Genomic DNA, 25981 nt, shown 5'->3' with positions numbered 1-25981 from the left:
CGTTGTTTACAGCGCTGTCGGCCGCTGTTTATTTTCCTTTTACTTACTTCCGAAGAGAAAACCTCATTTCTGCTGATCAATACTGAACAAACTTAAACTTTTTTAAATTATGCAAAACTGCAAAACGCTCAGCTGTGTGTCTAATCAAACCTCTGTAACTTTGCTTCACTTCAGCAGCATCAGGTAATGTTCAGATGTTGATTAATGGTTTTCTTTTGTTTTTGATCTACTGCAGAATATTTTTATAAAATCCCAGGCCAGGAAAATTACCTTCATGTTTTTCTGTGTTTTATCCTCAGCTATTGACACAAAGGCTGTGATGCTCACACCTTTGATAAAGACTTCCATGTGTCAGCTTTCTTTTTATAGATATAAAAATATGGAAATGTACTGATGCATGATCTGAATTATAATATTTCTGACTGTCTGAGGCAAAATTTTCCGCTTCAAAGCGAATCAAATCGATTCTAGAAATCAGTGACGATACCCAGCCCTGTTGCTTACTGTAGATATTTTTATCATGTAAACATTTGCAAATGTAATTTTCTGTCCATACTTTTAATTTTCCATCATCTCCTTTTTGCCCACTGATAAGAAAATATACAGTGCTGTAAATAACTCTTTATACTCTTTCACTATTCTTAAACTTTGCAGTGTTTATATTTGATCTTTTTTTTAACTTTAGGACGAATTAATTGTGTTTGTGGAAATCTACTTGGGAAAATCACAGACTCTTATTGTGAAGGAATTTGATCCAATTTTCATGTTTGTGCTGTCAGTATGTTTTACTATTTTAGGAGAACAGCTGAATTTGTATTAGTTCACTTTCCTATTTCAGCACATGCAGGATTCAGTGTTCATACAGAGCTGAAACTAATTTTCGACGTGACATAAAAAGTCGTTTATTTTTACCAAGATATAAAATATCCCTTCCTTCCATGTCTCTCAGGGCTTTAACTCGTTCCTCCCAGCCTTGTTTGGTCTCTGATTCTTCTCCGTTAATAAGCAGCTTGATGTACTCTTCAGTGGAGAGAGGTTTTGGCTTCACTGATATCTCTCTAAGTCTGTCCAGACACCGAGCAGATCTCTGCAGTAGTCTCTTCACCTCATTTCGCAGATGACGCTCTTCATGCATCAGCTTTGATGTCAGTCCTCCAACAACTGTCTCATCTTTGTTGGTTTTTGGATATTTTTCTTTCAGCTCTTTCACTGTTTGTTTCTCTCTAACCTCCCGATACTCCCATTTGTACTTCTGTAAAAAATGGACATTAATGTGACATTTGCCTGGACACTCGGTGCAGAATCCATGTGATGCAGCTTCTTCACAGCCTTCTTTCTCTGAATCCCTGGATGTGGAGGAGGGATAGTAACAGGTGACATGACACTGCTGACAGTTGATGAGGAAGTTTCCTGTACCAGAAATATGATCTTTATAAGGCTTCATGACAGCGACTGTAAACTCAGGGTTATTATTTCTGTTGATTTCTTCCCTGTGTTCATCAAGTTTTTCTCTTGTGTTTTTTAACTCTTCATACCTGGCTAATCCAAGTTTAATCTGCTCCTGCAAATCTTCCACTGAATCCTCGAGCTGCTTTCTTTCTCTGAGGACCTCCTGTGTCAGTGTCAAGCTTTTAGTTTGAATCACATTCAGAGCAGCAAAAAATATCTCCATACTTTTTGTCCCCATGTTCCAAAACATCTCATTAAAGCTAATATCAGCATTATATTCATCATGATTATATTGTTCTTCATCGTCATTGTAATTGTCATCAACAGCATCATCTGTGCATTTTTTGACACATGTGTTTTCTGCAAACAAGGCTGAATTATTGAACTTGAAGTGAACCGGCAGCCCGTCTTTTGTTTTAGGACATGGGACGCCTGCAGCATTGATCGCCTCTAGAACTGGAGGTCTCTGACCGTCTGCAAATGTCACCAGGATCCTGATGTTTTCTGCCACATCTTTGCCAAAGATTGAGAAAACTGAATCAAACACATATTTCTGTGTTGTGGATCTCACTTGAGCAGCTGGTGCTACAAAACACACAGCATCAATGTCAGTGACACCACCCTGAGCAGAGAAGAGATTACGTAGCTGCTCTGTGATCTCTCGGTCTCTTTCTATGCCTCTTGTATCTCCAAAGCCTGGAGTGTCAATGATGGTCAGAGAGAACGGGATTTTAAATCCATCCTGGTGGTTGATTTTGTAAACAGTGACTTCAGAGGTCTGACTGTGAGCTCGTGATGTTGACTGATCCTCATTAATGAATTTAAACCTGAAACTGTCCTCCCACTCTACACCAACAATGTAGTTGATCATTCCATCGATCAGAGTGGACTTTCCTGATCCAGTCGCTCCAAGAAGCATTATTGTACGATTCTGCCTCTCAGTTTCTTCTCCAAAGTTAAACTTCCTGCATCCATCTATGTTCATGTGTTCTTCTGTCAGAGGCAGTTTGTAAACTGAGGGGGAATCAGATTTGATCTTTTCACTTTTAATCCTGAGAAGTTCTGCAAGGCGGTTAAATGTTGTGTAGACTTTAACAGTGATGCTTTCTTTGCTTTTTCCAGCTGAACCACAGTCACATCTGACCCTGACTGCATATTCTGTATCTGTCTGAAGACCTGAAAGGATCACCTTTTCACCTGCTGAAATTGTTTGAGTCCACTCGAGGTCATTTAGTGTTGAATTGTTATCTGTTTTTGCGTATTTCACCATGTAGCTCAATATCTGCACATCCTCTCCGAGCTCAGCAGGTTTCTCCCAGCTCACTGATATCTCAGATGAATTTGATTCAACTCGTGGTTTTCCAGGAGGGCTGCAGGGTAAGGTTTTAATAGAAACTTGATTATCCGGCCCGACACCTGCTGAGGTCACTGCTCTGCATCTGAACACATACTCTGTGTTTGGCTTCAGATCTCTCACTGTGACTTCTTCAGCCTTTGCTTCTGCCTTCTGCTGCCATCCATCCTCTCCACTGACACAGTACTCAACAGAGTAGGAGGTGATGTTCTCTGCTCCAAATCTGGGTGGAGAAATCTTCAGTGTCACACTGTTGTGGTTTCTGTCAGCTGCTGTCACAGTTTCAGGCTTTGAAGGAGGCTCAAAGTTCTCACTGACAGCAAATCCACCTTCATAAAGGTAGATGCTGGAACCTTCCTGTGTCTCATTAGTTAAACCCACTGTCAGGAACTTCATGTTCTTCTTCTCCTTGTTGGCCTCTGCAAAATCACTGAAGAGTTTTGCTTTTCTCCTCGTTTCAGCTGTTACTTCTTTTGAGGCGTACCATTGTTCCTTCTCTACATCATGAGTGTGAGGATCTTGAAGGTCTGGGTTGGTTTCTCCTCTTAAGTATCTTGATAAAGCTGAGAGGTACGGTTCATCCTTTCCCAGAGAGGTGAAAACAAAACACACAACATGCTCTGCACTGAGACTTTCCTTGTACAGATCATTTTGAGACGAGATGATTTTGGCGTTTTTCATCATCCTGGTAAAAGACATTAATGTGTAGATTTCTCTCTCTTTACAGTCCATCCACTCGTTCAGGTTTTTGCTGTTGAAAGGTGAAGAATGTCTCTTCTTCAGGATCTCTGCAAGCTCAGCTTCCTCTTCTCCTCCTCCTCGGATTGATGGAAGTTTCTTGGCCAAAGTTTGTTGGAATTCCAGCTTGAACTCAGAGCACATTTCTTTAAAAGTTTTAATTTTTTTACCAATCTGTTGGAACTGCTGTGCAGTGCTGGTTCCCAGTACATCATTGGACCTCATTTCCAGCTCACTGAAGTCCTCCAGGACTCTCTGTGCTTCTTGAACTAATCCTATACTGATCTCACGGACGAGTTTAGCAGCAGAAGAATCTAAAGCTGTCAGTGGCAGCAGCCAGACCTTCACTGGTACAGCTTTGTCTCCTTTGTCTCCCAGTAATCCTGGCAGGCTTTGGTAGGCTTCTACTGCACCTTGAAAAGTTGTTGGTGGTTTTGGAAGACAAAAGTCTCCATAAAACCTGCAGGAGAATTTATCAACACTTTCTTTGTCCTTCTCTTCCATCTTCAGGGAACCTTCACCCTCTATAGAAAGTAAGGGAATCTTCTTGATGATCATCTTCAAGTTGCCCTGAACATCTTGATGATCTTCATGTTCAGAAACCTCACGGTCAAACACAAAGAAAGCTTGTGCTCCATAAAGAATAGCTGTGACTACATGTGTTGCTAAGCCTTGATCAAAAACATATGGATACTTCATATTTCCTATTCCAAGATGATTCATGGACAGCTGCTGGAACTTTGTGGTTGCCTTGTACTTCAGTGTCACTCTGGCCTGATTTCTGGAAGATTTACTATCATTCAGATATTTGGCAGATCCATCAACCTGAACCAGTCCACCCAAGAAACTTGCCTTCAGTGAAGCTTCAACATTTAGAGCTGAAGATTTGCCAGAAATTGATTCAGATGCAACAATTTCAAAATCATTAGAGGCCTGCGGTCTTTCTGCTATATCGTTCATCAGGTCATCACGATCCCACAGAGTCAATCCTGCAAAAGAACAAGCAGGAAAAATATTTCTACCAGGACTCCATCAATTAAATCAGACACTCTAAAATAAATGTTAAAAAATGATATAAAAATGTACATTTTAAAATAAATAAACAGAGCGGTCTCTTTCTATGAGCAAACTTCTCAAACTTTTGCTGTTGATTTTTTTCATGACTTTCCTTGTTTTGTTTTTTCATCTCTTTTTGTGATATTCACCAAAATGAAATAAAAATAGTAAAACAAGCACAAATCTTTTGTTTGTCTGGATGAACCAGATTAACTGAGTTCTTTCAGATGAAGAGTTCAGGCTCTGCACCTGAGTTTTCAGTATTTAAGATAATGACAGTAATAATATCAAAAATGGTAGTTTGGATTTTCGTGAGGGAAACTTTCTAATAACTAATTTAGTGACGCCTGTAACCCAGTTCCTAAAATCATCTCAAACAAAAGAGAAGAAAAAGTAAAACATTTAATGTTCATTGTTTCTATTCTTACTGTCCCTGTTAATGAAAGTGGAACAAGATCAATATATTTATTTAAACAAAAAAGGGACAGATTTATATATTTGTTCTGGGTAAACAAGGGTTAAGTTTTCTCAGAGGGTTGATGAGCTCTGATGAGAGCCTATTGTTTTACTCCACTCCTCGCATGTCAGCCAATCGGTGAAGCTCTATGCAGCTCTTGTCCCTCCTTAGTGCCAGCTCCCAAGTTTGCAGTCTCTTGCTTCTACAGCCGAACAGAGCAGGCGGACTAAAACTTTGTTATCGAGGGCAGAGCAAAACCGGAAGGTTTACTGAGCTGTGGCTTCACGTAAATGCTGAGCATCCACTCGAAGGCGGTCAGGTTTTTATATGGGACGAATCCAAAGACCAGGTCAGCGATTCCAGAACCCAGAGTGTTCCAGTGTTCACTGGATGGCGAGCCAACCCAAGATCCTAGGAGACGATATACATACACACGCACGCTCATTTGCACATTGATGGACTACAATCCTCTACTGTACAAGTAGTGCGGTAGGAAAGACAATCACACACACAGTCCTCATCGGACAAACTCTATTGCAATACACCCGTTTGTCATGGGCCCCACCGGTACCATTTGGACTTAAAAAAAACTAATTCTTTTACTTGTGCACAACTTTATTTTATTCTATTTTTTTGCTACTTTGGGGGAGAATTTTATACTTGAAGTTCTGTTAAACCTGTTGTAATACTGTGTGGTTACAAAATTCTTCTAAAAGGCTTAACCCCACTAAAGCACTTTTAAGCCACGCAAATGTGTTTTGTCTGGTTTCTCTACCATTCACATACCAGAGCTCTAAGAGTCGTTCTTAACCTTCTGATACTAGCCCAAATTACTCATTACCTTGGTAATTATCCATTGGTACTGTATATAACTCCACGTAAGTGCTGCACACCACTGTCAAAAGACTGCATGTCACTGATCACCCAATCAGTGACATGCAGTAGGTACTAAAAAGTATCTGGTACCAGGTATTACCAGCTAATGATAAAATCGTAAAGACTCAGTCGACTAAGCCAATCTGAGTAGCTACAAATGGAAAAGCGCTCTAAGAGGTGTTCCAGGTGTTGCATCATGGCTGCCAACTTGTTTTAATAGTGATTGACTTTACTCATGAGGATCGGGGAAGATGTTCTTATCCTTATGTTATCTTTAGGCCCTGTTAGTTGCACATTGATTACAGCAGCTACTTAGAGCTTGTTTTTTTTTTTTTTTTCTTTCACAAAAAGGCATAAATAGAAGTTAGAAGCAGGAATAAAAAAACCTTGGCTGTTTTCACAGGATTTCAAACACTAAGCTGCTAGAATCCAACAACTTTGAGCAAGCAGCAGGTTTTAATTCTGTTTGCAGGCTCAGTTTGAACGTTCCTTGAGAATTATAAAAATAAAAATGAAAAATTAGCAAGACAAAGGAACAGTCCAGATCACTTTAACACAACTTTTGTTTGTACTGCTCCTCATTCCTGTGCAATATCCCATCTGCCCCCCGTCATATTCCTTTTCAAGATTTTCTTTATTTAATCACTAGTGTACATATAGTTATATATACATATATATTTAGTCATCTTTTCTCTTTTACTATGTCTCTCTAATATTTTGCTCTTTACTATTTTTCTATTTATTTTTTTATTATTTTATTTTTTATTTTATTTTCTTCTACTGTACCATGCTGCTGAGTGACTGTCTTCTGCTCGTCAAAAACATTTCATTGCAATGTTGACCCTGTGCTAACTTGCATATGACAAATAAAACTGAAACTGAACTGAAACTGGGTGCAGTTAAAACCACGAGGTAACCTGTAGAGCTGAAACTTGGATATATATACTGTATATGTCCAACTTTACTGCATTAATATCATGTTTACAACCTGTTATAAAAAAGTTTGGTCCCCGTGGATAGAGTCTCCCTTCAAAACAACTACAGGGTGAATTATTCTATATCATGTATCTGATACTGGAGTTAGGGGCGTGGCTACTTTTACTGGCAGAAAGGCTGGAGTGATGGGAACCTGTTTGGGCTCATGTCTGCTGCTTCAGCTTATGGTCTTTATGGTCTACAGTGACCCCTTGTGGACATTGTAAAATACTGCTGTGTTGAGTAGATGATGTGTTGTGATTGTTTCTTAGTTATCTTTGACTCTACTAATTACAGAATTGCCTGTTTTTGTTTCCAGAAAACCATGCTCGTAGTCACATGTACTGTATCTTCTACAACTATAAGTTCACGTATGGCTGCACTGCATTTACATCAAGCCTGGCAAGCACTGATGTAACCAATTCTTCTGTGGAACTTAAATAAAGACAATTAACTTAACTCCTGGACAGTATATATATACTGGAAGTATATATATATACGCACACACACACTGCTTCTCGAGCTAGTTTTGAACTAGTTTTTTTTTTTTCATAGTTTTCGGTGCTTTTGATTGCTGTTGATTTCGGACCAGAACCAGTGAGTAGCGCATGAGTACAAACCTCGGTGAACATTGCTTAATTTAAATCATCGCTCCTGGAATATTTTAGACGAAGGACGCTAGTGTCAAACTAGCTAGCGGGTCGTCACGGCAACGCTACAAGAGCGTCTCTCAGCATGGGCCCGAAAAAAGTTCTGTCAGCCGAGGAAGGCGACGATATTAAGAAGTCGCTGGAGTTTATGACAGAGGAGATTTCTGCTGTCAAACTGCAGATGAAAGCCATCCTGGACCTGGTCGAGGAAGTTAAGGCTCTCCGCATCCAGAACGCCGAGAAGGATCGGCGGCTGGCGTACCTGGAGAACAGAGTAGCGGATTTGGAGCAGTACACCCGGATAAACGATGTCATCATCACGGGGCTTCGCATCAAACCCCGGTCATACGCCCGGGCGGTCGCCGCTGACAATGTAGGAGGGCCAGGAGAGGAAGATGTCAGCTCGACGGAGCTTCAAGTGGTTACCTTTCTACGGTCCAAAGGTGTGGAAGTGGATTATAACAACATTGAGGCTTGCCATCCTCTACCCCGAAAAAATGACAGTGACAAACCAGCCATCATTGTGAGATTTGCAAACAGAAAACACAAAACAGCACTGTTAAAACAAGGGAAGAAACTGAAAGGATCCGATGTCTTCATGAATGAACATCTGACAAAAAGAAATGCGGACATCGCCAGGAAAGCACGTTACTTGAAGAAACAGGGAAAAATTCAAAATACATGGACCACCAACTGTAAAGTATTCATTAAACTCAATGGAACACCGGAACAAGCCAAAGTGTTGGTCATCAGAAATATGGAGGAGCTGGACAAATACTGAGGTTCAACTTACACTGGAGGTATGAATACACACGTGACGTGACACACAACACAACACATGGCACAGTCTAAAAGAACTTCATCTGCATCCGGCAACAATATCAATATAACTCATTGGAATTCTGTTTATGATAATCTGGAACTGAGAACATTTCGATACACAGACCATAATGTTCTAGACTTAGAAAAGGATATAGACCCGGAAAATAATTTCTTCTACAACATCAGCAATAACTGCTGCTACTTCACTGATGAACAGTTTAAACACACCATCAACACGGAAAATAAATTATCAATAATCCATTTTAATAGCAGAAGTCTGTATGCCAGCTTCAACAATATAAAGGAATATCTAAATGAGTTGACAAATCCATTTGGAATTATTGCCATTTCTGAAACATGGATCAATGCTGAGAAAGGACTGGACTTTGGACTGGAGGGATATGATGTGAATTTTGTAAATAGAAGGAACAAAAGTGGAGGAGGAGTAGCTGTGTATGTGGATAAAAACCTAAATTACAAGGTGGTGGAAAGTATGACAACTGCGATTGATAATTTATTAGAATGCATAACAATTGAAATTTATAAGGAAAAAGATAATAATTAGCTGTATATATAGAACACCTGGCTCTAGTATTCAAGTATTTAATGACTTAGTCATAGAAGAAATATTCTCTAAAACACATCAAAAAGTTATGTTCATCTGTGGTGATTTTAATATTGACCTGTTGAATCCGAAAAAGCATAAAATGACCGATGAATTCCTAAACACTATGTACAGTTTGAGTTTACATCCTAAAATAACCAGGCCTAGCAGAATTACACCACATTGTGCCACCTTACTTGACAATATTTTCACCAACAATATGGAAAACAACATCGTGAGCGGATTATTAATTAATGACATCAGTGATCACCTACCAGTTTTTGCAGTTTATGACACTAATTATAAGAGAAATCAGCATGAAGAACAACTGAGATACAGACGAGTAAGGACAGAAGAAACTATGAATGCACTTAAGAACGATCTATTAAATCAGGACTGGGACAATGTGTACAAAGAAACTGATATTGATATTGCATATGGCATATTTTTAAAAATATTCATGGAATTGTACGATAAAAACTGTCCAACAATAAAATACAACAGAAAGCACAAATATTCAGATAGACCATGGATCACTAAGGGTTTACAAAATGCATGTAAAAAGAAAAATACACTCTATAGGGAATTCCTAAAACAAAGAACAAAAGATGCTGAAAATAAATATAAAAAATACAAAAATAAGTTGACCAATATTATACGTGTATGTAGAAAGGAGTATTATAGTGAAACATTGAACAACAATAAACATAATATGAAGGGAATATGGGATGTTTTAAACGGTATCATTAAAAATAGTTCTGGACAACAAAGTTATCCTCAATTTTTTATTGACAACGGCAATATTATGAAAAACACTGCTGATGTGGTCAACAGCTTCAATCATTATTTTGTAAATATTGGACCAAATCTGGCTGAACAAATTCCTGAGTCACTGCCATCAGTAGACTGTAGTGAATGCCTGATTGACAGGAACCCTAACTCAATGTTCCTCACATCAGTGGAGGAAAAAGAAATAATTGACACTGTACACATGTGTAAATATAAAACATCTACTGATTGTAATGATATTGACATGAAAATCATCAAGAAGGTCATAGAAGGAATTGTAGGACCTCTAACATATATTTGCAACTTATCATTTCAGACGGGAAAAGTTCCAAACAAAATGAAAATAGCTAAAGTTGTGCCGTTGTATAAAACTGAGGATAGACACCACTTCACAAATTACAGGCCTGTTTCTTTACTACCACAATTCTCCAAAATCCTAGAAAACATGTTTAATAAACGATTAGACAAATTCTTAGATAAATATAAATTACTCTCTGACAGTCAGTATGGATTCAGATCAAAAAGATCAACATCTCTGGCATTAATCGAATCAATTGAGGAGATTACAAATGCTATAGATCAGAAACAGTATGCAGCTGGACTATTTCTGGATCTCAAGAAAGCATTTGACACAATCAATCATGACATATTAATTAATAAACTAGAACGGTATGGGATCAGGGGGGTTGTACTGCACTGGGTGAAAAATTATTTAAGTGACAGGAAACAATTTGTGAAGCTGGGTGTCCATTCCTCATCATGCTTGGACATTGCTTGTGGTGTTTCTTGGTGTGATTATAGATGATAAATTAAACTGGAAGTCTCATATAAATCATATACATAACAAAATTTCAAGAAGTGTTTCAATCTTGTGTAAAGTAAAACACATTCTGGACCACAAATCCCTCCACATTCTCTATTGTTCCCTGATTGCACCATATTTGCATTACTGTGCAGAGGTTTGGGGCAATACTTACAAATGTTCGCTATCATCAATCTTTATATTACAAAAAAGGGCCATAAGGATAATCCATAAAACTGGTTACAGAGATCATACAAATGCACTATTCTTAAAATCAAAACTTCTAAAATTCACAGATCTGGTTCATTTTCTCACTGCACAAATTATGTATAAAGCAATAAATAACCTGCTTCCTGACAATATTCTAAAACTGTTTTCTAAAAGGGAACGGGGATACAATTTGAGGGGGGAATTAAATTTAAAACATCCTTGTATCCGCACAACATTAAAACGTTTTTGCATCTCTGTGTGTGGAGTGAAGCTGTGGAACAGACTAAGTAAAGATATGAAGCAACGTCCGAGCATGGTGCAGTTTAAAAAGCGGTTTAAGGATATGGTTTTTACAGGGTACAGGGAGGAGGCAGAGATTTGATAGGCTGTTCTTGTCCAATATTTTCATGTGTGTGCGGGTGCACGGGTATGTTGGTATGGGTATATACAGTTAAGCCCAAAATTATTCATACCCCTGGCAAATTTTGACTTAAAGTTACTTTTATTCAACTAGCAAGTTATTTTTTGACTGGAAATGACACAGGCGTCTCACAAAAGATAATAAGATGATGTACAAGACGCATCATTGTGGAAAAAAAATATTTCTCAGCTTTTATTTACATTTGAGCAAAAAGTATCATGTCCAGAATTATTCATACCCTTTACAAACTGTCACAGTCTCTGGGAAAATCCAAAGTTCCATCCATTCCAAATAGTCAAAGCTGTTCTAAAGCATCCCAATTACCCTGATTAATTGGAAATAGCTGTTTTGATCAACTCAACAGGTGGTCTGTGGACAGTCATGGCTAAGACAAAGGAACTCAGTGAGGACCTGCGGCTGTGCATTGTGGCTGCTCACAAGTGAGGAATGGGCTACAAGGCCATATCCAAATGTTTTCAAGTTCCAGTGGCTACAGTGCAAAGTATTATTAAAAAATACAAGATGTTCCACACTGTGGAAAATCTCAGAGGACGTTGTCAGAAGCCAAAAGTGAAACCTGTGCTGGCCAGGAGAATAGTGAAAGAGGTGAAAAAGAATCCAAGGATCACCACCAAGGCCATTCTGGTGAATCTGGGCTCTGCTGGTGGCAATGTCTCAAGGCAGACAGTCCAACGGACACTGTTGGGTTCCATGGATGCAGACCAAGGAAAACGCCACTTCTCCAGGCACTTCTAAGGCATGCAAAAGCTCATTTGGCCTTTGCAAATGCTCATCTGGACAAAGAAGAAGGTTTCTGGTCTTCAGTGTTATGGTCAGATGAAACAAAAATTGAATTATTTGGTCACAATGATGTTGGCATCATTGTGATCATTTGGCATAAAATGGAGAAGCCTTCAACCCAAAGAACACCATCCCCACTGTCAAACATGGTGGTGGGAACCTAATGCTTTGGGGTGTTTTTAGCCAATGGACCAGGGAACCTAATCACAGTAAACAGCACCATGAAAAAGAGCAATACATGAAGATTCTCAACAACAACATCAGGCAGTCTGCAGAAAAACTTGGCCTTGGGAACCAGTGGACATTTTAGCACGACAATGACCCAAAACATATAGCAAACGTGGTGAAGAAATGGTTAGCAGACAACACCAGTAACGTTTTGCAGTGGCCTAGCCAGAGTCCTGACTTGAATCCAATTGAGAATCTGTGGAGGGAGCTAAAGATCAGGGTGATGGCAAGAAGACCCTCAACCTGAAAGATTTGGAGCTCATTGCTAAAGATGAATGGGCAAAATGCCTGTGGAGACGTGCAAAAAGCTGGTCTGCAATTATAGGAAGCGTTTGATTGCTGTAATAGCCAATAAAGGCTTTTTCTATTGATTATTGAGAAGGGTATGAATAATTCTGGACATGATACTTTTGCTAAAATATAAATAAAACCTGAGAAATATTTTTTCCACAATGATGCCTCTTGTACATCGTCTTATTATCTTTGGGGAGACACCTGTGTCATTTCTGCTCAAAGAACTTGCATATTGAACAAAAGTAACTTTAAGTCAATATTTGGCAGGGGTATGAATAATTATGGGCTTAACTGTATATCTGTAGGTTGTGTATCCTTTGAGGTGTTACTGGGGTTATTGAAAATGTGTATATGTGTGTATGTGTATATACGTAGGTATGGATATATAGAAACATATGTATGTATATATATATGTATGTACATGTGTGTATATATATATATATATACATATGTATGTGTGTATATGTGTATATGTATATATGTGTATGTGTATGTATGTGTATATATATGTATATATAAATTAATTAAAAAAAAATACACATAACATATAATGTAATTGCAAGGAGGTATTTCTGTAGTCTATTGATTACTACATAGTGGAAAAGGGGTGGGATTAAATAAGCTTATGCTTCTTCCTGCTCCTTTTTGAACATGAAAGTTATTTGTAGTTGTGGTTGCTCGTTTTCCTTTTGTTTTGCTTTGTTTATTTGTCTCTTTGAATTCTATGTTGTTGTACTTTTTTAACATGTTCAAAATAAAGATTCAATCAATCAATCAATCAATCAGACTTCCGGTCGAGTGAACGCTTTTTTTCAGTTGCTGACGACAATTTGAATCAAGTATCTAAGGCGCAACCCTGTTTTGACTTGTTTTCGCATTATTTGCGGGCTTCTATTGCTTGCGCTGCAGCTGTCAGCTGGTTGTTCGGTCCCTCCGTTTGTGTTAAGTGCTCGGCCCTGATTAAGATGCGGATCCACAGGGTGTTGGTGTGGCTCGTGCTCACCTGGGTTTTTTTATCCATCATTCATCACCCGGCGACAGCTCTTCTCCAGTTCTCTGCGACGGATCTTTTGCGGCTCCGTTTTTGCCTGGCTATCTCTCCACCTGTGGCTCTATACTTCTACCCGGACATCGCCTTCCAGCCCCGCCGCAGGTATATCCACCGAGGGCTTTGGCGGAAGTTCAACATCAGTGACACTAACTCAATATCTTCCATCTGGTCAAAAACTCGTCGTCCTCCCTGCAAGACTGACCGGGCTGTTGACCACAGTGTGCTGGCCCACCTGGCTAGATCAACTAAGCCTACTGTCAGGCATGGCAACTCCAGCATCAACTTCGGTCTATTAAACATCCACTCTCTCATTGGTAAGGGACATCTCGTCCATGATCTCCTCTGTGATCGTAAGTTGAACTTTCTTTGCTTGACTGAAACATGGCAACAGCCCAATGACTTTGTTTCTCTCAATGACTCCACTCCATCTGAGTTTGTTTACACCTGTCAACCTCGCATCTCGGGGAGGGGCGGAGGTCTCGCGATAATTCACCGGAAGCACTGGAAAGTTCTCCCTGTCTCTGCCCCTCCCTCCCATTCATTTGAATACATTGCACTACAGCTCCCTGGATTTACCCCCACCATCATATGTACTGTTTATTGGCCATCTAAGCCAAATAAGGAGTTTTTAAATGAATTTTCTGCTCTTCTCACTCATTTCTCTGTACTTTCTCCAAATCTGATCATTGCCGGTGACTTCAATATTCATATGGACTAGGGCTGGGCGATATGGCCTAAAATCCATATCGCGATATAATTTGAAGCACGTGCGGTAATGATATATATCGCGATATATTCTTTTCTTCTGTATAACGTATTTTCCCCACTATAAGGCGCACTTAAAATCCTTTAATTTTCTCAAAAATCGAGAGTGTGCCTTATGTATGAATTCTGGTTGTGCTTACTGACCTCGAACCAATTTTGGCGTGCAGAAATCTGTTAAAAAATGTTTTGATGTCAGAGCATTATGGCTGCCGTAGTGAGGAGCTTCGCGGAGTAATCTGGGTCCAAAACTCCGTCCCTTTCAGGTCCCAAAGTCAAACGAAAACTGAGAGTTAAAAACAGTCTAAATTCTTCCATCTTTAATAAAATGATCAGCGTTGCTGCTTTACCAGGTGTAACAATTAAGTTTAACATCCAGGCATCCATGAAAATAGAATTTATTAAATTTAACGGAGTTAGAAGTTAGCAGGAAGTTAGCTCGCTAGTTTCCACCTAAACATGACATACCATGTTCTGACTGAGAGATTTTTGAAACTAATTAAAAGGTACAGCTCTGCTATCACTTCCAACATAAATGAAGACAGAAAACTAAACAGCAGTGACGTTTGCAGGGTTACTGAAGTTGGAATACCTGGTATATAATGTTGTGCTACGTGATTGCTAGCGACACAGCTATGTTAGCATAACATTAGCACAGTGAAGCTGGAGGATGAACGCCAATTTTTCTTTCCACTCGATAAAAGTTAACGTGAGGGGTTCTGGTAGTCAGGGACAAATGCAATCGTATAGCAGGATGCTATACACGGGCCAAACTTCAGTCAGGAGAACAACTGAGATTATTCATCTACAATACGAGGTTAGTTATTAATATACTGCAACAACATGGGAATAGAACAGCTGCGAGAGAATTCAACATTAATGAATCAATGGTAGGGAAGTGGAGGAAGCGCAGTTTTTGGTTTTCCCCATATTTCAAAAGTGCTTCATCTCTTTGCTGTGACTGTCGCCCGGCATAATTTGCAGATGATAATGGTTGTAGCCGCTGCGATGCTTTCAACCAAAACAGGCGCAGCTTGATGACATCATCAACATGCGCTATCGCGATAGAGCGGTATAGTCAAAATCTCTATCGTTGGCCAAATTTATATCGTTTCTATCGTATATCGTTTATATCGCCCACCCCTAATATGGACAATGATAAAATCCCTCTTTCCAGAGATTTTACCTCCTGCCTGGAAGGTTTTGGGCTTCTACAGTACATAAAATTTCCTACCCATTCCAAAGGTCATATCCTGGATTTGGTCTGTTGTTCTGGCATTACCCCCACCCATTGTAAAGCCACATTGTTTCCCCAGTCTGATCATATGTTTATTTCTTTTGATGCAAACATAACCGCTTCCAAAACCTGTATCTCTCGTAATATCACTTTTAGGAAAATTAGTAATATCAACCCAGCTGTTTTTTCATCTGCCGTCCATGACCTTCCATCTATCCACAGCTCCTCAACCCCTCATGAACTCGTTTGTCATTATAATGTGAACCTTCATAACCTTCTTAACATATTTGCTCCCCTTAAACATCGAACTGTCTCATTTTCCCGTTCAGCTCCATGGTTTACCTCCGACCTGCATCATCTTAAAGCTAAAGGACGCCAACTCGAACGTCTATTCAAGAAAACCGGACTTACTGTACATAAAGAAATGTACAACGATCATGTTTTGTTCTATAAGGACTGCAACTCCAGGTCCCTCTATTCATTGTTCAGTAAAATTACAACACCTCCAGACACATTCCCCTCCCACATGTATTCTGTTGATTTTTGCAATTCTCTTATCTCTTTTTTCACTTGTAAAATCTCAGACATTCACCGTCAACTTAAATCTTTAGGAGTTCCTGACTCTGAAGTAGACTTCCTGGTTCCCCCACTGTCTTCCTGTCAGTTATTTTCAAGCTTTACTCTTCCCTCCATAACTGATGTATCTAATCTCATTAAAAAATCTAAGTCATCCACCTGTCAACTTGACCCTCTCCCTACTGTGTTAGTTAAAGACTGTCTTCCCTCGTTAGCACCTCTCATAACCAATATTATTCATTTCTCCCTTAACACTGGAATTGTTCCTGAAGCACTGAAAAAGGCTTCTGTTATCCCAATTCTCAAAAAGCCTGGTGCAGACCCCAATAACTTTGATAATCTTCGCCCTATATCAAATCTCCCCTTTATTTCAAAAATTCTTGAAAAAGTTGTCGCCTCCCAGCTTCATTTACATCTCAATGACCATAACCTCTATGAACAATTTCAATCTGGTTTCCGCCCCAATCATAGCACAGAAACTGCTCTGTTAAGGATTACCAATGACATTCTGATGGCAGCCGATTCTGGTCTCCTATCCATCCTCATCCTTCTTGATCTTAGTGCGGCATTTGATACCATTTCTCACAATATTCTCCTGAACTGGTTAGCTTCCATTGGTATTAGTCATACCCCACTTACCTGGTTTACCTCCTATCTCTCAGACCGCACTCAGTTTATCCAATTTAAATCACACTCTTCAAGTCTCTATCCTGTTTCTGCTGGTGTGCCCCAGGGTTCAGTATTAGGGCCTCTTTTATTCATTATTTATTTGCTGTCTCTTGTTCATATATTCCGAAAATATCATATAAATTGTCACTGTTATGCCGATGACACCCAGCTCTACCTTTCTTCTAAACCCAATTCATCCCTCCCACCTACCTTCCTCTCAAACTGTCTTATTGAGATTAGATCCTGGTTCTCCTCCAATTTTCTCAAACTCAACAGTAATAAAACTGAAGTTTTACTTGTTGGTACACCATCTATCTTAACCAAATCCCACAGTTTTTCCATTAACATTGAAAATTCTCCCACCCTTCCCTCCCCTCAGGTTAAGAGTTTGGGCGTCATACTTGATAATACTCTTTCATTCCAGTCTCACATTAATTACATAACCCGGTCTGCTTACTTCCACTTACGTAATATTAACCGACTCCGTCCCTTCCTTACTCCCCATGCTGCTGCTATCCTTGTCCATAGTCTTATTACGTCCCGTATTGATTACTGTAATTCCCTCCTATTTGGTCTCCCTAAAAGGTCCCTTCATAAACTCCAACTTATTCAAAATTCTGCAGCTCGGGTCATAACTCGTACTCCGTTAAGAGCTCATATTACCCCAGTTCTTCAGCAGCTTCACTAGTTGCCCATAGAAGCCAGAATAAATTTTAAAATTTTACTTCTTACATACAAGTGTATCCATAAATCTGCTCCTTCATATTTGTCTGACCTGCTTCATATCATCACTGTTTCCCGCCTTCTCAGATCATCATCTGCTATTCATCTTACTGTTAGGGTTCTGTTACTGTTCATGACTGTGAGGAACAGAGCTTTCAGTCGCTCTGCTCCCCGGCTCTGGAACTCTCTTCCTCCTGCACTAAGAAATATTGACTCCCTCTCCGTATTTAAGACACAGCTCAAAACACATCTGTTTGAACTGGCTTATTTGCTTTAATGCTGATTTTATCTGTTGTCAAGCTCTGTTTTGTAATTTTAACTTATTTTACGTATTTTATGACTACTGTTACTTTTATTAATTTAGTTCTTTTGTAAGGTGACCTTGGGTTTCTGAAAGGCACTCACAAATAAAATGCATTATTATTATATTATTATTATATATTCTACAGTCGACTGGCTTTAAAAAATGAAAGTTTGTGATGCATCAAGAATATTTACATGTGAATTCTTACCAGGGACGAGTGCGTCACTGCGACAGTCGTACAGCATCCCCACGCTGAAAGGCCGACCAAGCGCTGCCACCTCCATCGCACTGCCTGATGTACTGTCCATCCTTCAGTCTAACCTGGAAAACATAAAAAAAGTTTGAGGATGTTTTTCTGATTCTTCTGCTGTCCAGCTGTTTGTTTTTATACTCATGTTAAGGTTCAAAATATTAAAGGAGGGATACTGGAGAGAATTTAAAATAACAACTCTTGGTCCAAAGAGGTAAGGTCAAATGATGATTTTAATGACACATGCGTGGGAGATGTACCCCTGCAAAACATCAGCGGTAGATCTCTCGAACAATACTCAAGACAAAGGTTTTATATGGTCGGGGTAATACAACGCCCCTTCACGCATAAAGCAGATACAATACTTGCATACGTCAATCCAAAACCACAAACATCTGTTAACGACTTTTGACACAGTTTGAAAAGAACCTCGCCTCGTCTCCATCACAGGTGTCTTCCTGTCACCGCCGGACGCTCTCGCTTATCTCTCTGGAACATCAGGCACACGTTCTGCACAAACTGTTCTTTTGCAGGCACAACTTGCAGTTACAAGCAAAATATGATTAAACTCTTACCTATAAATGAATCTACTACTGTGTGTGTGTGTGTGTGTGGGTGTAAGATAACAATGTTAGCCTTTTCTGCAGCTACAGGGCATATATGGTCTCACTCTTGGCTGGAAGCAGTGCTTAAACAATGGGAAAAAAACCACAAACTTGTCCAAAAACCTCTCATGTTTAACTGTTTTCCACTTTTTCTTTGGTCATTTTAGCCTTTTTGGCCTGGGTGAAGGGAGTATCTGCCATCAAACAAGAAGACAGCCGCATGTAACTACGACGGTGTTTGCTAGTTCACCTTACATGCATTAATGTAATAATGTGGTTAGCCTACTCAACGTTAATTACACACGAACAACATTAAGGTACTCACGCAGAGAAGAACGGCTGCTGCTGCCATCATCATCCGTCATCATTTCACTGACAGGGCTAGGGGCCAGGACTCTACTCTTCGGGGTTTTGGGGGATGTTGCTAACTCCGGGTCCGATAACAGGCACCACACCCGCAGTAGATGTGCACGGTGTGAGGTCTCGCAGCAAGCTATCAAACACGGCGCATTTCTCGGCTTTTAAAAAAATGCTATGTGTTTCCAGGTGTTTCATCAGATTCAAGGTGTTACCTCCTTTGACAGTATCACAGTATCAGCTTAAAGCTCTTGTTGGAGGCTGCTGAGTTTGCATCTTTTGCTGTGAAGTACAGCCAGACTTTTGATCGCTTCGCCTTGGGTGTTTTTAATCTGTAGCTCTGCTCTAAAAGAACATACGTACTTGGGCCCGCCTACTATCCTTGGAAACGTAAAATGATTGGCTAGAATCCAAAGCGTATCACAGCTCAGGAGAAAAAAGTACCGAAATGTGCGCTGCTTTTCGGTCTGGTTACTACCGTTTATGTCAGATCCGGTGCCATACCGGTACCCATCCGTACTCATTACTATAACTGACAACATCTGGAATAGTTCCACCTCTGGCACCTCCTGGGTGAGACAGTGACAGTGTAGTAGGTTATAAAATGCTGCATGTTCAGTTTTATGGAAACAAACTGTTTTGTTTATAACAGTCAATAATACCTCTTACACATTTACATACTAAGGTAAAACCTTATTACATCAGTAGATGGTGATCCTGCACAGCTGTGGATCCACTGGAGAGCATACAGCTACAGGTTCAGGCATTAAAACTCTTTATTGATCCACAGCTACTGCAAAACTTCATTTGAAATGCTTCTAAACATGCAGAGTTTCGTTTTGTAGTAGTTTTTCTTCATGAGTATCGTACGTTGGCAACAGGTCATTTCCAGAAACCTGTTAATCTAAATATTTTTAATAAAATTGAGTTTATTTTATATGGGACCAAATCACAGCAACAGTTACTTCAAAGTGCTTTACATTGTACAGTAAAGACCACAGAGAAAACCCAACAATCAGACCATCTGGTGTATAAACTATTGCTGTCAGCGTTGATCTCGTCAAAATGATGTCAACGCCATAACCGCATTAACGCGGCGAATCTCCGTAAGCGAGTTGATGTGGATAGCCCCATGTGTAGGGCTGCACGGCGCTAACGCATTTACGAGCTAACGGAGATTTGCAGCGTTAATGTGGTTATGGCGTTAACGTCATTTTGACGAGATCAACGCTGACAGCACTGGTCACTTCATTCTCATTAGTATTTAAACAAATAAAAACCTTACTCCGTGCAATACTGTAAGAACTGCCACTCAAAATTTTGTCCTGTTCAGTTCCTATTTAAGATTTCCTTTATCTATTCACAAGTGTGTGTGTGTATTTCCTGTTAACTTTTTTTCTTTTTACTATATTTTATAAAAATTTTGCTCTTACTGTTTTTTACTTACTACACTGCTGAGTTACTGTCTGGTGCTCGTCAAATAGATTTCATTGCAATGTTGACCCTGTGCTAACTTGCATATGACAAATAAAATATGTCTGTGAAGGTTCTCAGTCATCCAGGTCATCGTAGTCAAAGGAGCTTGCAAAGAAAAGTGTCTGGACTTCTTTAAGTTGCTTGAAGAATTTTCATCTCATCCAAGAAGCTTCTTCAGTTCTAAGGTCAACTGGTGGAGAGTCCCAGATTTAAACCCAGAGGGAGTTTCCCCCCAAAGAGGGACAAAAGGACTTTGCTGTAGTCTCTCTCTTCACTTGCATACCCACCATGGAGGCAGTGGAGGCTGTCAGAAAATGACTACAAGAAGACAGCTCCTTAGAAGACAGGACCAACTTCACACCTGATCAGATCTGCACACTGTTAGACGTCTGCCTCACCACAAAACAAACAAATCAAGTCAAACCACATACTCACAGCAGAATGAAGTCTCTGACAGGAACACACTCCACCCAGCTATTGTTCCTTTGGGAAGGTCAGGAAGCACTGTGATTTCTCAGAAATAGTCTGAGCTTTATGCTGCAGCTTTAACCAGGAGGGAAAACCAGAGAAAAAAAATTTACAAGCAGAACAGCTTATTTGAAGCTTTATAATCAGTTTAGTTCTTGATTTGTTGGTGTACTAAAGAGAAAAAGCCCAGAAAACTGAAAACACCAAGTGAACTTGATTCAGTACATTTAGGAGTTTCTCATGTTTTGACTGCTGCTACTGAATTATTCGACATGCTTCTATCACAGTATTGCATCCAGTATTAAAGACCTGCTGGTTTCACACTCAGGACCTTCCACATGTTAGAAAACATGGAAGTGCTCTAACAACGATGGACACAAATAAATCTGTGAGAGCAAGTTGAGGTTATTCATGTTACTAAGGCTGTATTTAAGGAACACCAATTAAATTATATGTGTGAAGTATTTACTTATAAAGTATTGTAGAATAAATTCTTAAATATATTTCAGTTCTTACTAAGTTTCAACTGCTTCAGAAAATGATTCATATAAAATTGCTACCTATTGAGCTTCCCTCAGCCCTTTGAGGTGAAAACATTTTAAAGTAACATTATTGCATGGGCTGCATGTGTATCCTGTTGGTTTGTAACAATTCTCAAACTGAACATCTGCGATATCGTTCCACCACCGTGACTCCCACAGAGCTGTTAATGACAAGTTACAGAAGCTTCTCTGGTGAAAGCTGCAGATTTATTAGTTCCTCCAAAAACAAAACTGGAAATATTCAGAATAATAAATTTGATGCAGTCCACTTGCAGTCAGGTCTCTGGTAAAAACAGTTTCTTCAATGACAACATATTTAACATAAAAACAAAACGAACATAAAACAAACCTGATGGAACTCAAACTTGAATTAAAAGCCAGCATAAAAAAGTGAGTTTTAAGACGTGATTTGAAACGCTGTATAGACTCTTAAGTACGAATATTGAGTAGCAAGATATTCCAGAGTCTAGGCGCTGCAACTGTGAAGGCCCCATCTCCTCTATTGGGCTGTACTAAGATCTCAGTGCTCTATTGTGGTTATATATGTTGAGGAATTTGCTTAAGTAACTGCTCGCCATATCATTTAAAACTTTGAAAGTAAGTAAAAGAATCTTAAAATCAATCCAATATTTTACAGGGAGCCAGTGTAAATTTGCTAAAACTGGAGTGATGAGTTCATACTTTCTAACACCTGTTAGAAGACATGCAGCAGCATTTTGGGCGAACTGCAAGTGATGGAGAGATGAGTGTTAAAGACCAAAGTAGAGAGAATTGCAGTAGTCCAGTCTGGAGGTGATGAAGTCATAAATGTTTTACTAGGACTTTAGGAGGACCTAAAGACCTAGTAAACATCTAATTTGAAAGAGCTATCTAAAAACACTCTGAGATTTCTTACAGTGTGGACGTGATGACAAGCAAGACGACCGAGCGTATCAGTTAGCTTTTCCAGAGGGGCATCACTTCCAAAAACAATAACTTCAGTCTTATTTTCATTTAGGGTGAGAAAGGTCTGTGTTAACTGTCTACATCAGGGGTCCCCAATCCCAGTCCACGAGGGCCGGTGTCCCTGCAGGTTTTAGATGTGTCCTTGATCCATCACAGCTGATTTAAATGGATAAATTACCTTCTCATGTCTTGAAGTTCTCCAGAGGCCTGGTAATGAACTAATCATGTGATTCAGGTGTGTTGACCCAGGGTGAGATCTAAAACCTGCAGGGACACCGGCCCTCGTGGACTGGGATTGGGGACCCCTGGTCTACATCATAGGTGTCAAACTCTGGCCTGCGGGCCAAATTTGCCCGACTGTGTATTTGAGTTTGACACCCCTGGTCTACATGACGTTAAAGACTGGTTAAGCAAAGACTGCAGTGGGACAGAGATATCCAATTTCATCAGTATTACAAGTATCTTAAATGGTCGATTACTTCCTTTAAGACTAACAAATTTCCAGGCTCAAACTGCAGAAAAACAGCAGAGAACTTAGAAGGCAGATCTGGGTCTAACACTGCCTGTGGATGTGGAGACCTTAAAGATGAGATTTAATAAATGGAAAATGGACTGGTTCTTTTATAGCGCTTTTCTACTCTATCATGTGCACTCAAAGCTTTACAGAACTCGTAGATTCATCTAATCACACCCATTTGCACAAGCACTTTTTCCTAAGTTGTTAGCTAGTGCTTCTTAACTAACATTCACACACACATTCATACTCTGATGGATGCATCAGAGAGCAACTTGGGGTTAGTAGTAGTTAGTTAGTAACAGTTGACTCTGTTGTGTTTTCAGTGGCCATGAGTACCATTCACAGAAGGTTCAATTCAATTTTTTCAATTTAATTCAGTTTTATTTATATAGATTTGACAAAGTGAGATTATTTGAAAAAGCTGATGAAGGTAAATGATTTTTAGTAAGAAAATTAAAGGTTTCAACTGTTTTCTGTTATAAGAAAAAATACTGACTTGATATGTATTTGTTACTTTGTAACAAATACATTTATTAATATATGAGGTTCAATTCAAGAAATTCCATTTTAGTGTAACTGCAACTTACTCCTTAAGTTAAAAATGATGCTGTATATTGTAGTTTATATGTCATAATACTCTCACAATGAATTGCATTTTATAGTAATACACTCTGAATGAGGATTTAAGTAATTACTCTTAGATTTACAGTAGAAAACAACAGAAATCCGGATGGTGTAATAGTATAATCTCAGTAACATCACCAATTGTTACATTTGCTGTATTTTACAGCTGTTTCCATGAGCACAGTGAGTTACCGTAAAAATAATGTAATCTCATGGAATTTTCCCACAATGACATGCAAATTACAGTACTAAACTGCTAACATCCTTTAGAGTTTTTTACTGTTGATTTTGCACTACTAAGATATGGAAATTACTGCAAAGACTAACAGAGTAATTTTTCACCAAATCATCAGCGCCACATCCTGAAAGGCTTCATTCTCTGCATCATGTGATATCCTCGTGTTGGTGTTCCTGGATCATCATAATACTGCAAGTGATCAATCACTTTTTAGTGACGTCATAAATATTCCAACTCGGGGATATCAGATACACCTTCATGCAAATAAAAATAAGCAGACACTTTATAAGTAAAGCGACGTCCCTGCATCATCAGAACAGTTTGAACCTTTGCTGTATTTCAGTTAACGTGTGTTTTAAATGTGCATCACTGATTTCTTTCATGAAATCACCTCTGCACCTTCTTTCTGACACAGCAAGACTCATGAAAGACAAAACCAGTCTCTGTGTGAGAGACTGTAACATCATGACATCAACAAAAACTGGAAAGGAAACCTGTTTTCATTCCATCCTGTTCTGTCGTCAATAGAAAACTTAGGAAAATATTACATTTGAAAATATTATATTTCAATTTGATGGCAGGAATATGTCAATGGTTAACACCCCTTCTTCTTTTAAAATCAGTATATACAGAGGGCTGTACGACCAATGCGTTCTCATCAAAGCAGTCATAAGATTCCCATCTATGTAAATGTGATGGATTTACCACGATACGCACGCGAATTTTCCGCAACAATACCACACCGTTAGAAATGAAAGTCCTGTTTTGTGTCGGATAACAGAGAAATAAACGTCAAAAAACCTTTGCTTTATGCACTTTGTGCCCAGTGAGTCATTTTCTTTTTTACTCATAGGAGACAACAGTCCTAGAATCCTCCGGTTACGTGAAACGTGATTAGAAAATTATTAACAAAGCTAAGCGGCGGATTGGATGGCGTGTTTTCTTTAACACCGAGGACGAGGACTACAGACCCACCCAGGAAAATTAAGAAAAACTCAGGTACACATCGTATTTATATCTATTGCTCTGCGATTGTCTAAACCAGGTAGTTCTCTAATTTTAGCACCAAAAAATTCTTTTCACCACAACAATTAAAATTATTTTTTAAAGATGAAGGTTCCGTTTGAGACTGAAGAACGTTGTCACATGTATTATATAAAGATAAGTGACGTTTTAAAGAACGAAAATGAAAATTATGCGTTCATCATAAAAACATCTACAAAACAACGTTTTTGTTAAATTGGGAAAAATTATTGGCTTCAAGAATTTGAGAGTTTTTTAAATTAGGTACCTGAAAATCACTGAGCGTACTTACAGGCAGGAGTTCAGTCTCTGAGATACTTCTGGCGTCTGACAAATATACACCACACCCAGTGGTGGTTGTTAGGAAATGCACAGAGGGAAGATGGGCTGATTTCTCGGAATTGGTGTGACTCCAGTATAGGGCTTTGGAGCGTGATGTCACGGGGGTGGGCGTGGAAAGGATTTTGGCCCCATCCGCCATTTTGGGGGTCTAGCGCAAGTGAAAAGGGAGCGAAGGCACACACAACAGCCATGGTTCGTATTTGCTGTGTGGTCGGCTGCAATGTTCGATCGCACGACCGGCAAGAGAATAAGCTTGAAAAGGGTTTATGTTTTCATTCTTTCCCAACCTGGAAGCAACATGAGGCAGCTGGTGTATCGATGTTACCAAACAAAGGCGTCTAGCCTGGATAGCAGCTGTGAGACGAGCTGATATCCAGCTCTCTTCCATCTCCAAATATCTGTTGGTGCTCCAGACATTTTCATTCCGGTAAGTTCTAAATATGTTCATATCACTCTTTATCAGTGTTGGGGAGTAACGGAATACATGTACCGCCGTTAGGTATTTAGAATACAAAATATGAGTAACTGTATTCCGTTACAGTTACCGTTTAAAAAGGTGGTATTCAGAATACAGTTACTTTGGTGAAATAAATGGATTACACGGCGGTACTTTCCTGTTTCATATTGTCGCGGGTCAGGACTGTTTGGGTTTGTTTGACAGCTACGTAATGTTGTTCCAGGCGGCTTACGGTTGCCATGGTTACAGGGTGACACGCTCTCTCTCTGCGTGTTTCCTGGGTGAGAGA

General features: G+C 39.4%; 1 protein-coding gene across 2 annotated transcripts; it reads right to left on the bottom strand.

Moving 5' to 3' along the window:
* Window positions 1-424: 424 nt before the first annotated feature.
* LOC116314957 lies at window positions 425-25225 on the bottom strand. Of its 2 annotated transcripts, none has more exons than XM_039602122.1 (4): window positions 25186-25225; window positions 20972-21079; window positions 18057-18169; window positions 425-4530 (listed from the first exon to the last, which is right to left on the bottom strand). In XM_039602122.1, the coding sequence occupies exons 3-4, from the start codon at window positions 18154-18156 to the stop codon at window positions 851-853; spliced, it is 3780 nt and encodes a 1259-aa protein (XP_039458056.1). In that variant the 5' UTR covers window positions 18157-18169; window positions 20972-21079; window positions 25186-25225; the 3' UTR covers window positions 425-850. The 2 variants fall into 2 exon arrangements, with proteins under 2 accessions (XP_039458056.1, XP_039458057.1); XM_039602123.1 differs by lacking the exon at window positions 25186-25225 and adding an exon at window positions 25162-25184.
* Window positions 25226-25981: the final 756 nt, after the last annotated feature.

This window comes from Oreochromis aureus, linkage group 18, assembly GCF_013358895.1.
Source record: "Oreochromis aureus strain Israel breed Guangdong linkage group 18, ZZ_aureus, whole genome shotgun sequence".
NCBI lineage: Eukaryota > Metazoa > Chordata > Actinopteri > Cichliformes > Cichlidae > Oreochromis > Oreochromis aureus.
The sequence above is the reverse complement of the archived record's forward strand: the minus strand, read 5'-3'. Positions and strand labels throughout refer to the sequence as shown.